This window comes from Piliocolobus tephrosceles, chromosome 14, assembly GCF_002776525.5.
Source record: "Piliocolobus tephrosceles isolate RC106 chromosome 14, ASM277652v3, whole genome shotgun sequence".
NCBI classification, from domain to species: Eukaryota; Metazoa; Chordata; class Mammalia; order Primates; family Cercopithecidae; genus Piliocolobus; species Piliocolobus tephrosceles.
In genome coordinates, this window is record NC_045447.1 from 42507301 (window position 1) to 42520627 (window position 13327).

The 13327-nt window shown below is 39.5% G+C and overlaps 1 protein-coding gene across 3 annotated transcripts in view; it reads right to left on the reverse strand.

Moving 5' to 3' along the window:
- DCAF10 (DDB1 and CUL4 associated factor 10) overlaps nucleotides 1–13327 on the reverse strand; it is a 65797-nt gene that overhangs the window by 44140 nt on the left and 8330 nt on the right. For all 3 annotated transcript variants that reach the window (XM_023203138.3, XM_023203140.1, XM_023203139.1), the window contains exon 2: nucleotides 2150–2263. In XM_023203138.3, the coding sequence (XP_023058906.1) occupies nucleotides 2150–2263 (114 nt within the window). The remainder of the gene's footprint in view (nucleotides 1–2149; nucleotides 2264–13327) is intronic.

Sequence of the window (13327 nt, forward strand, 5' to 3'; positions counted from 1 at the left end):
TCCCATGGGTATTAATATCAAATGATCTCTAAACATGTTATTAAGTGAAAAAGGCAAGGTAAATAATAACGTGTAAATGCTACCATTTATATAAAAATGTACATATGTGTGAGTGTGTGTGTATATATATATATATGTTTGTATATGCAACAATTATCTAGAAAAGACAGCAAGAAATGGGTAACAGTGGTTGCCTCTGGGGCGGGAAACTGGGTGGCTAGGTGAAAGAGGTGGAGATAGACTTACTTTTCACTGTTTACCCTTTTTGTACCTTTGAATTTTGTACTACATGCATCTATTACCTAGTCAAAAATAAATACATAACATAATTTATTTTTAAACATAAAGTCTTGGCCGGGCGCGGTGGCTCAAGCCTGTAATCCCAGCACTTTGGGAGGCCGAGACGGGCGGATCACGAGGTCAGGAGATCGAGACCATCCTGGCTAACACGGTGAAACCCCGTCTCTACTAAAAAAAAAAATACAAAAAACTAGCCGGGCGAGGTGGCGGGCGTCTGTAGTCCCAGCTACTCGGGAGGCTGAGGCAGGAGAATGGCGTAAACCCGGGAGGCGGAGCTTGCAGTGAGCTGAGATCTGGCCACCGCACTCCAGCCTGGGCAACAGAGCTAGACTCCATCTCAAAAAAAATAAAAATAAAATAAAATAAAATAAAGTCTTTGTTGAACTGCTCCATAAAATTAATTTCATCCAGAGAAATTAATGTTTTTGGTGGTTGATTTTGTTATGATGTTAACATTATATGTCTTTACAAATTTTAGAATTTGAGTTATAGGTTTCTTTTGAGTAGAAAAGGTTTTTAATTTCTCTCTCCTCCTATTTAATGGTTTCAGAGTTGCTCCCACTTGGCCATCTGGGCCCCCAGTCCACAACTAGGCCTTATAATGACATTTCGGCTCCAGTTTAATAATGATATTGGAAATATCATACATACACATTCAGTTACTGACTCGGCAAGTGGCTTCATTCAATAGCTATTGATGAGGCTGTGTCTTTATCAGCTAAAACCTATAGTCTCTGGTAGTGAATAGCTTTTTTCTCTTTTCAGCCTCTCATAAATAAGACGTATATTTTAACCACACCCGGGCTTCATGTAGTGATTCTGGCTCTGGTTCCTGCCTCACATGAAACACTTAAGCACTTTTTAATCCTTTTACCTGACAGGAGCAAAACTACTAGATTTCAGTGCTAGACCGAAAGCCAGCTGATCTGTGGTTTCAGCCCTATTTAAAACTTGGTGTCCGTGTTTCATTTCTGGCCCACAAAGATGTTTATGTTGTTCAGAATCTGGCTATATTTTTTGTGCCATTTAACTTATTGTTCTATGTGTTTGGAGCATAGGAGTTACATCACAACACCCAGTATGTTACTTTGGCTAGTAATTGCCATATTTCTTTTTTGAGAAAATTAAAAGTAATAATTATAAAAGTAATATCTCTTTACATAGAAAAAATAGAAAATTACTCATAATCCATCCATTCTAACTACTGTTAGAATTTTAAAATATTTCCTTTTAATCTTTTTCTCCTGTATCATCTCCTATTTGTATAATTCGTATAACAATTTTAAACTGTGTCATGCCAAGCATTTGTCTGTGTTGCTATGTAGTCTCTATGACCATCATTTTAATAATTGAATACTAATCACCAAACTACTCAATTATAATTCACTTCCCACATTATTAAAAATTAAGGAGCTTCCAGTGATGCTACAAAGAAGTTGTCTATGCATGTACTTTTTCCTCTTAACAGTCTGTATTTGGATGGTGGAGGGGTGGAAGTGAGAGGTGCTAAGCAATGGGACTGCCATCATTCTACACAGATGATTAGCACAAAGGTATTACAGGAGTAGCATAATACATGGCTGAGGTTCATAATGATGACCCTAATATATGAAAAGGTAAAATTATATAGAAGTTAAAAATGTATTTCAGAAACATTCCAAACCAACATAACTAAGAGTAAGTTTTGTAATTAAAGGATTAGTTTTACAAGGGATTAGATTCACAGTTCACAATGTGGATCATCTAGCACTGCTGGATAAGGCATCACACACTTTCATCTTCACTAACTTCCAAAACAGAACATTTTGGGCCACAGTGATAAAGTTCACTTTTTCACTATAATACTAACCTGATATTATTTACACAGTCTTCATGAGCTTCAGAAAGTGTTTTTATGTGCTTTGAAGATATAGGGTCAAAAAGCAGAACTTCAGTTTGTTCACAAGCAACTGTCAGCACTGACCTGAAAGCAAATGACACATTTATCTTGTTTAGTTTTCTAGCATTCACTGGTTATTGATGTTCACTCATTTATAATGACACAAGCTATAGGTAAATAACTTTTTTTTTTTTGCCCATGTTAGCAAATGTTTAAAAGATTGATACTGTCTGTGGTTGGCAATAGTAGTAGGAAATGGTACTCTCATACATTATGGTGGAGTGTAATCTGGTACAGCTTATGTTTGGACAGCACCTCTATAAAGTATCAGAATTTAAAATGGGCATATGTTTTGACTCAGCAATTTTTTCTGGTAATTTAATCTAGAGAACTAATCACTTACAAATACAAAGAGACATATAAAGATATGCTTCATTGTAAAATGGAGAAATTTCAAGTATCTTCAATGTACATGACAGAGGGAATGATTATACAAGCCATGGTACACAATACTTTGAAATACTGGAGAGAAGTTAAAAAGAAAGGGGTGGCTTTATATGAATATGAAAGAACTCAAAAACATATTTTTAAATAAAAAAGGTGGTTGCCAAAAGATGTGCATTGATGAGACAACTTAGGGGAAAAATCATATACAACCAAATTATATATTTCTTCATCACTATCAATAAAATGCACTGGAAAATAGCTGGCATATAACCTATCAGACCAGTTAAACATAGTCAAACTTATCAGTCTTTTCATTCATGGTTTTTTAGGTTTGTCTCTTGTTTCAGGCCTTCCCCACTGCAAAGTTGTATTTTTTATTTTATTTTATTTTTTTTTTTTTTGAGACAGAGTCTCGCTCTGTCGCCCGGGCTGGAGTGCATTGGCCAGATCTCAGCTCACTGCAAGCTCCGCCTCCCGGGTTTACGCCATTCTCCTGCCTCAGCCTCTGGAGTAGCTGGGACTACAGGTGCCCGCCACCTCCCCCCGCTAGTTTTTTGTATTTTTTAGTAGAGACGGGGTTTCACCGTGTTAGCCAGAATGGTCTCGATCTCCTGACCTCGTGATCTGCCCGTCTCGGCCTCCCAAAGTGCTGGGATTACAGGCTTGAGCCACCGCGCCCGGCCGCAAAGTTGTATTTTTATAAAACTTGTATAAACCTCATTTTGATTTGTGAAAGTCTATTGTACTTTATTTATTTTGATTAAGTATTAGTTTTTTGTGGGTGCTGCTCTTTCAGATTCATTTCATTTCTAGCAAATGAAATCCTGAGTATTTTATACAACTAAGATGAACGTACATAAGATAGAATTTTAAATAGCCAAAAACTTTTCTATTAGGAACAAACTTTTTAGGTAAAGTAGGAGATTAAAAAACAACTATTAAATTGAAATCTTGGCTGGGAGCAGTGGTTCACGCCTGTAATCCCAGCACTTTGGGAGGCCGAGGTGGGCGGATCATAAGGTCAGGAGTTCGAGACCAGCCTGGCCAACATAGTGAAACCCTGTCGCTAGTAAAAATTCAAAAAAAGTTAGTCGGGCGTGGTGGTGGGCGCCTGTAGTCCCAGCTACTTGGGAGGCTGAGGCAGAAGAATCACTTGAAACCAGGAGGTGGAGGTTGCAGTGAGCCAAAATCATGCTACTGTGCTCCAGCCTAAGTGACAGAGTAAGACTCTGTCTCAAAAAAAAAAAGTTGAAATCTTTTCTAAATTTAGTAATCATGGACTTGTCTGCATAAACCCTTTTTTAAGACATTTGAACTTCAAAGTTTAATAATATCTGAAATTTTTTATGCTAGTCATTGGGAGTAAAAATATTCAAATTAATATTTGTAATTTTTGAAGACATATAAATAGCTATTTCTTTTTGTAAGTCAGAAGAACCCTGAAATGAAATTTTTCCCTTTTGTGCATAAGTAGTGAATCAACGATTCTGGGAGCCTTTTTTTTTTTTTTTTTTTTTTGGTAGAAATGGGATCGCACTACCGTTCCTCAGGCTGGTCTCAAATTCCTGGCCTCAAGTGATCCTCCCACATCAGCCTCCCAAAACTCTGGGATTACAGGCGTGAGCCACCAGTCCCAGACTCTGGGAGATTCTTTTTTTCTGAGACGAAGTCTTGCTCTGTCACCCAGGCTGAAGTGCAGTGGCACGATCTCAGTTCACTGCAACCTCTGCCTCCCTGGGTCAAGCGATTCTCCTACCTCAGCTTCCTGAGTAACTGGGATTACAGGCACTCGCCACCATACCCGACTAAGTTTTGTATTTTTAATGGAGACAGGGTTTCACCATGTTGCCCTGGGTGGTCTCAAACCTCAAGTGATCCTCCTGCCTCAGCCTTCCAAAGTGCTGGGATTATAGGTGTGAGCCACCACACAAAGCCAACCTCTGGGCGATTCTTAATCTTGAACATTGTATAAAAGGGATCTATAAAACTGTTAGTTATTGTTTTGTTTGAATCAAATTATAGTATATTTTTGTACATGGTATGATATGTATCTTTTAAAAGATACATATTTGTTTAAAAGATACATATTGCTTTGTTTATTGCTGGTATATAATTTGTCCCAATATCAAGGCTGATCTTATTTACATTGGTTTGTAATGCCATCTTTACTACATACAAGTTTTGTTCTTGGACTCTATATTGGTATTCTGTGCAACACCATACTATCTTAATTTCTACAAGGTTTATGGTATATTTGTTACGTGGCAAAGCAAGACTCCTTCATTTGCTTTACAAACACTTTTTCTTGGCTAATACTAGGCTTTCTCTTCAAGTAAATTTTATATATACCATGTCAAGTTCTGCTAAAATATTTTGTTGAAATTTTATTGAAATGCACTGACTTTACAGATTACTTGGGTAGAATTTATATGATACAAGTTTGATTTACCTTATACAGTAGTATGCACATTTTCCCACACATTAAAGATTTTCTTAGAGTATCTGAGCAAATCTTGGACCTTTGACCATCCTTATACACTTAGAATCAACGTATCAATTTATGTATACACACACACACACACACACACACACACACACACACACACACTAGGTACAGATGTTAATTGAGATTATATTAAATCTATTAATACCAAAAAGTTGTGTTGTTTTTTTTTTGAGACGGAGTTTTGCTCTTGTTGCCCAAGCTGCAGTGCAGTGGCACGATCTCAGCTCACTGCAACCTCTGCCTCCTGGGTTCAAGCCATTCTCCTGCCTCAGCCTCCCAAGTAGCTGGGATTACAGGCGTGTGCCACCATGCCCAGCTAATTTTTTGTATTTTTAGTAGAAATGGGGTTTCACCATGTTAGCCAGGCTGGTCTCGAACTCCTTACCTCAGGTGATCCACCCACCTCGGCCTTCCAAAGTGCTGGGATTACAGGCATGAACCACCGCGCCTGGCCCAAAAAGTTGTAATGGAACTGTTATCTTGACAATATGGAACCTTCCAATCCATGAACTTAATATATCTCCATTTATTTAAATCTTCTGTAATTCTCTCAATAAAATTGTATAGTTTCCTCCATATAGCCCATGCCCACCTTCTGTTGAACTTATTTCTGGGAACTTGATTTTTTTAAAATATATTTGAATAAATGTTCTTTTAAACTTTTTGCTGATGCTGGACACAGGGGCTTATTCTTGTTATCCCAGAATTTTGGGAGACCAAGGAGGAAAGATTACTTGAGCTCAGGAGTTTGAGACCAGCCTGTGCAACACAGTGAGACCTCGTCTCTACAAAAAATTTAAAAATTAGCCAGGCATGGTGGTGCACACCTGTAGTCCCAGCTATTTGGGTGACTGAGGTGGGAGGATCAGCTGAGTCAGGGAGGTTGAGGATATAGTGAGCTATGATCATGCCACTGCACTCCTGCCTGGCTGACCGAGACCCTGTCTCAAAAAAAAAAATTTTTTTTGGCTTTGCTTATTGCTGGTATACAGAAATGTAACTGATTTTTTAATACTGATTATTTATCCATCAATCGTACTATTCTATTATTTGGGGGTTTTGGTTGATAATAATACCATCTAAAAATAATTGCTTTGTTCTTCCATTTTGTGTTTGTTTTTTGTTTGTTTGTTTGTTTGTTTGGAGATGGCGTTCCATGCTTTTTGCCCAGGCTGGAGTGCAATGGCGTGATCTCAGCTCACTGCAACCTCTGCCTCCTGGGTTCAAGTGATTCTCCTGCCACAGCCTCCCGAGTAGCTGGGACTACAGGCCTGTGCCACAATGCCCAGCTAAGTTTTGTATTATTAGTAGAGACAGGGTTTCACCATGTTGGCCAGGCTGGTCTCGAACTGCTGACCTCAGGTGATCCACCCGCCTCGGCCTCCCAAAGTGCTGGGATTACAGGCGTAAGCCAACATGCCCAGCCTGTTCTTCTTTTTTAAAAACCTGTTTCCTTCTCTTTTTCCTTGTTATACTGACTAGGACTTTCAGAACAATGTTGAATAGAAATGTTAATAGCAGGCATTCATCTTTTTCCTGATCTTTAAGAATATATTCAACATTTCATCATTAAGTACAATGTTTGCTGTAGGTTTTTTGGGCAGATTCCTACTATTAGATTAAGGAAAGTTCTGTTTCAATTTTGCTAAGCTTTCTTTTCATGAATATATGTCAAAGTGTGTAAGAGATTTTTCAGCATTTATTGAGATATTCCTATATTTTTCCTTTAATATATTAATGTAGTTGTTTACATTACTTTACTTTCTAATTTCAAATCAGTCTTTTATTTTTACCTCATTGCTAGATTCAGTTGGCTAATATTTTGTTTATGATTTTTCTCTTTATTCTTCAGTGAAATTGCATGGTAATTTTGCTTTCTTGTGCTATTCATGTCAGATTTTGGTATAACGTGTATGCTAACATCATAGAATGAGTTAAGACTGGCCCTTGTTATTTTATACACTGGAATAGTTTATGTAAATTGGGATTATTTATTTCTTGTAAATTTGGTAGTACTAGTCTGTAAAGCCATCTAGACCTAACTACTGATGCAGCATTTTTGGTTACGGTACTACTTGGGCTTTCTAATCTTTTACTAATGTCAGTTTTGGTAATTTCTACTTTTCTAGGAATTAGCCTATTTCATTGAACTTTAGAATTTTATTGGCATGAGGTTGTTCACAATATCTTCTGTTTCTATTTTTAAACTTTAATGGCCAGACACAGGGGCTCTCACCTATAATTCCAGCACTTTGGGTGGCTGAGGCAGGAGGATCACCTGAGCCCAGGAGTTTGAGACCAGCCTGGCAACATTGCAAGACCCTGTCTCTTAATAAAAAAAAAAAAAAAAAAAAAAAAAAATCGAAGGCTGGGCATGGTGGCTCACGCCTGTAACCCCAGCACTTTGGGAGGCCAAGGTGGGCGGATCACAAGGTCAGGAGTTTGAGACCAGGCTGGCCAACATGGTGAAACCCCATCTCTACTAAAAATACAAAAAAAAAAAAAAGCTGGCGTGGTGGCACACACCTGTAATTCCAGCTACTTGGGAGGCTGAGGCAGAGAATTGCTTGAACCTGGGAGGCGGAGGTTGCAGTAACCCGAGATCGTGCCATTGCACTTCAGCCTGGGTGACAGAGTGAGACTCTGTCTCAAAAAAAAAAAAGAAAAGAAAAAAAGATAGTGACAGTTTCAAAGTGGTTCAATTGCACTCTGATCTCTATTCCTTGTTTTTACCTTCTTTGGGTATAATTTGTTGTTCTGTTTCAACGTTCTTGAGATGGATGCTTACTTAGCTTATTGACTTTCAGCCTTTCTTCTTTTGTAATATCTGCATTTAGGGATCTAAGATTTTCCTCTATACATGGCTTTAGCTGCAATTGCACAAATTTTGATAGTGTTTTCATCATTCAGTTTCAACTATTTTATAATTTATACTGTGGTTTCTTCTTTGACTCACAAGTTATTTAAAAGAGCATTTCCAAAAATAAAGAGATTTTCTAGTTATTTATTTCCTGAATTTTCATTGAAAAACAAACTGCTCAATCTCAGTGCTTGGAAATTGTATGAATTTGCTTTTTGTGTTGTCTGATATTAACACAGCACACCAACTTTCATTTAGCTAATGCTAGCACTGGTATGCCTTGACATCCTTTTACTTTAAAACTTTGTGTATCCTTACATTTCAGGTAGGTCTTTTGTAAGCAGTTTTCAAAAATCTGATCTGACAATCATCTCAAATTACATTTAACGTAACTACTAGCAATCTTTGAGTTGAAATCTGTCACCTTACAATTTACTTTCCATTTGTCCTGTCTGTTCTATGACCCTTTTCAGTTGCTTTAAACATTTTTTTGGCCAGGCACATTGGCCCATGCCTGTAATCTTAGCGTTTTAGGAGTCCAAGGCGGGAGGATAGCTTGTGGTCATGAGTTGGAGATCAGCCTGCACAACACATGGAGACCCTATCTTTATAAAAAAATAAAATGGCCAGGCATAGTGGCTTATGGCTGCAGTCCTAGCTGCCCAGGAGACGGCGGGAGGATTGCTTGAGCCCAGGAGTTGGAGGTTGCCATGAGCTGTGACAGCACCAATGAACTCCAGCCTGGGCAACAGTGCAATACCCCATCTCTAAGAATATATATTTGCTATGGATATCTCCCCATACACTATGTAGTATGTTAAATGTATTCTTTTACTATTCTTTTAGCGAATATCTAAAGAGCTAACGTCATGCATCAACTTTTTAAAGTGAAGTACAAAATTATTACTTCCTGGATGATGCAAGAACCTTAGCTCAGTTCACCTTCCTTTAACCCTTCCTAATATTTAATTTTTTAGATATAATTATATATAAATTTAATACTCTACTAAAAGTTCTCATTGTTTTATACCATTCCCAGCCTGGACAACAAACTGAGACCCCTTGTCTCTCCAAAAAATAAAAAAATTAACCAGGCATGCGGGCGTGTGCCTGTGGTCCCAGCTACACAAACAGCAGAAGCAAGAGGATTACTTGAGCCCAGAAAGTCAAGGCTGCAGTGAGCAGTGTTCATGCCACTGCACTCCAGCTTGGATGACAGAGAAAGACTCTGTCTAAAAAAAAGAAAAAAAAAGTTAACATTCATTTTGATTTACAAGCATATTTACTTTTTATTCTTTTCATTATTTCCTGTACCTCTGGTCTTCCACCTTTTTCCTTCCTCCTAAAGAATAATTTTGTTATCTGTTTCTGTGTAGACCTGATACTGGCAAATTATCTCAATATTTGTCTGGAAATATCTTTGTCTCTTGACTTCCATTGTTTCTGCAGTGAAATTAGCTGTCTTTTTGAGCCTCCTTTGAAAGTAATCCCTCTCTTTCCTTTAGCTGCTTTTAAGATTGTCTTTGTGCATGTATATGTTTTATTTTGGTTTTAACAGCTTTACGCTTGTAGCTAAGTGTGGCTTTTTCTTTCTTTCTTTCTTTCTTTTGTTTGTTTTCGAAGCAGTTGGAAGGGATTTTTGTTTTTGTTTTTAAAGCAGTTGGGGCTGGGCGCAGTGGCTCAAGCCTGTAATCCCAGCACTTTGGGAGGCCGAGACGGGCGGATCACGAGGTCAGGAGATCGAGATCATCCTGGCTAACATGGTGAAACCCCGTCTCTACTAAAACATACAAAAAAAACTAGCCGGACGAGGTGGCGGGCGCCTGTAGTCCCAGCTACTCGGGAGGCTGAGGCAGGAGAATGGCGTAAACCCGGGAGGCGGAGCTTGCAGCGAGCTGAGATCCGGCCACTGCACTCCAGTCTCGGCCACAGAGCGAGACTCCGTCTCAAAAAAAAAAAAAAAAAAAAAAAAAAAAAAAAAGCAGTTGGAAGGGTTTTTTTGTTTTTGAAGCAGTTGTTTCAGAAGGTTTGGAGTGCGGTGGCGCTGGAAAGTGGCGCAATCCCAGCTCACTGCAGCCTCAACCTCCCAGATTCAAGGGATCCTCCTTCTTCAGCCTCCTGAGTAGCTGGAATCACAGGCGCATGCCACCACACCCGGCTAATTTTTTTTTTTTTTTTTTTGGTATTTTTTTTTGTACAGTCAGGGTTTTCCTGTGTTGGCCGGGCTGGTCTCAAACTCCTAAGCTCAAGAGATCCAACCACCTCAGCCTCCGCAAGTGCTGGGATTACACGGGTGCACCACCATGCCTGGCCTGCTTTTTTTGTCTGTCTCTCGCTTGAGATGTATAGCCCTTCTTTAACCTACAATGTGTTTTGTTAATTTTTAAAACGTATCCATTATCTGTTCAAATATTGATTTATCTCCATTCTCTTTAATATCTTTCTAAACTCCATTTATATTTATAAGATCTTTTCTCTGTATTTTATGACATATCTCAGTCTGTGTCCCATTATGGTAAATCTGAGCTTTATTCTGTATATTTTTTTCTCATCTATTCTCAAGTTCACAAATCCTTCAGCTGTGTCCAGTTTGCTGTTAAATCATCTAGAGTTTTTATCAGTTACTGTACTTTTTAGTTCTAGGGTTTCCTTTTTATAGTTTCTAGTTCTCTGCTAAATTTCTCCATCTAATAATTCCTTGAACATATTAAATAGTTTTAATGTCAGATCTCCTGTGGGTCTATTTCTATTGTTTGCTGATTTTCTTGGCTTTTCAGACAACAAATCTCCTTGTATGAGTGCTCGTCACTGTATACAAAAATTACAGGAATAATTTAAAGCACTGGATGATATATTATCTTTTTTTAAAATTTCTTTAGAGACAGGGTCTTGCTCTGTCACCCAGGCTGAAGTGTAGTGGTGTGATTATAGCTCACTGTAACCTCAGACACCTGGGCTTAAACAATCCTCCCACCTCTGCCTCCAGAGTAGCTAGGATGGCCGGCGCATTTTTACATTTTAAACATTGCCCAGCTAATTTTTAAATTTTTTGCAGAGATGGGATCTCTGGCTGTGTTGCTCAGACTGGTCTCCAACTCCTGGCCTCAATCAATCTTCCCTCCTCAGCCTCCCAAAGAACTCGGATTAAAGGTGTAAGACAGGGCACTCAGCTGCATATTTTCTTCTTGCATAGAAGATGCCTATTTAATTATGGCAAGTAAGCTAGAGTAGAGGTGCCGGCAATCTGAGGTCTTCTTAATCTACGTAGGGAATGAGATGATTTGAAGCTGACCTTTAGTCTCTGTGAGTACTGTCTATTCTTGATTCACCCTTAGTCCTAGGGTATATTGGGTGGGGGGAGAGGAGTTTCCATGCCAAACCTAAATTGCGATTCTTATAATCTCATCTATCCCACCCATAAGTCCATTTGAAATACCATTCAGAGGCCAGGCGCAGTGGCTCACGCCTATAATCCAGCACTTTGGGAGGCCGAGGCGGGCAGATCACCTGAGGTCGGGAGGTCGAGACCAGCCTGACCAACATGGAGAAAGCCCGTCTCTACTAAAAATACAAAAATCAGCCGGGCATGGTGGCGGGCACCTGTAATCCCAGCTAATCCGGAGGCTGAGGCAGGAGAATCGCTTGAACCCGGGAGGTGGAAGTTGCCATGAGCCGAGATCACGCCATTGCCCTCCAGCCTGGGCAACAAGACTGAAACTCCGTCTCAAAAAAAAAAGAAAAAGAAAAAAGAAATACCATTCAGCCTCATTGCTGCTGCTGCTTTTGAGATTGACAGATGCCTCTCAGAAAAGTGAGCTCGAATGCTGGGCTCACATCACTGGCTTTCCTATTTTGTAGAACTTGACCCTGCAATATCTTCATTGCCCTGATAATGCTCTAATCCCCTCAAACATAAGCTTTCTATATCTTACATTAAATATTTAATATTTCCTCTAGCTTTTCTGATTATTCTCAGTTGGAAGTTTGGTCCAAACCATCTACCTCTTGCATATAAAATTGTCCCCCCAACTTTTTTGTTTTGCTCTCGTTACCCAGTCTGGAGTATAGTGTTGCAATCTCAGCACACTGCAACCTCCGCCTCCCAGGTTCAAGCAATTCTCCTGCCTCAGCCTCCCGAGTGGCTGGGATTACAGATGTTTGCCACCATGCCCAGCTAATTTTTTTTGTATTTTTAGTAGAGACGGAGTTTCACCATGTTGGCCAAGCTGGTCTCAAACTCCTGACCTCAGGTGATCCAACCGCCTCGGCCTCCCAAAGTGCTGGGATTACAGGCAGGGGCCACTGCGCCTGGCTGCCCCGCCCCCACTACCTTTTTTTTTTCTTTTTGAGACCGAGTTTCGCTCTTGTCGCCCAGGCTGGAGTGAAGTGGGGCAATCTCGGCTCACTGCAACCTCCGCCTCCTGGGTTCAAGTGATTCTCCTGCCTCAGCCTCCCGAGTAGCTGGGATTATAGGCACCCACCACCACGCCTGGCTAATTTTTGTATTTTTAGTAGAGTCAGGGCTTCGCCATTGGAGCCAGGCTGGTCTGGAACTCCTGACCTCAGGTGATCCACCCGCCTCGGCCTCCCAAAGTGCTAGGATTACAGGTGTGAGCCACAGTGGCGACCTATGTCCCCCTTTTTATTCTGAATATTGTCTGAGCATTTTCTCAGTATCATGAATGTTTTTCATTTTTATAAGTGTTTTCAAAGACAAAACTTTGTCCCTATTCAGTATTTCTATTGGTTTTTAAAATTTCACTAATTTCTATCTTTTTTTTCACTGTATTTCCTTCTGCTCTCTTTAGATTGATTTTCCTATTATTTGGAGATAACTTTGCAATTCTCTTTCTTGAGATGAATACTCTTAGCTCATTAATTTTCCTTATCTTCCTTTCAGTTTATTAAAGACTATAATTTTCCTACTAAGTACAGCTTTGCTTGTATCCCACGAGTTTTGAGACATATGATTTCATTATCATTTCGTTCTGAACATTTCTAATTTCCATTATAATTTCCCCTTTGACCCATGAATTTATCGAATTTTTTGAAAATGTATGAGACTTTTCTAGTTTTTTGTGTGTGTGGTTTTTTTTGGTTTTTTTGAGACAGAGTCTCATTTTGTCACCCAGGCTAGAATGCAGTGGCAACCTCAAACTCCCAAGCTTGAGCAGTCCTCCTGCCTCAGCTTCCTGGGTAGCTAGGACTACAAGCACATGCCACCACACTAGGCTAATTTTTAAACTTTTGTAGAGACAGTCTCTCTTCCTTGCCCAGGCTGGTCTTGAACTCCTGGCAGATCCTCCCACCTCAGTCTTCCGAAGTGCTGGGATTA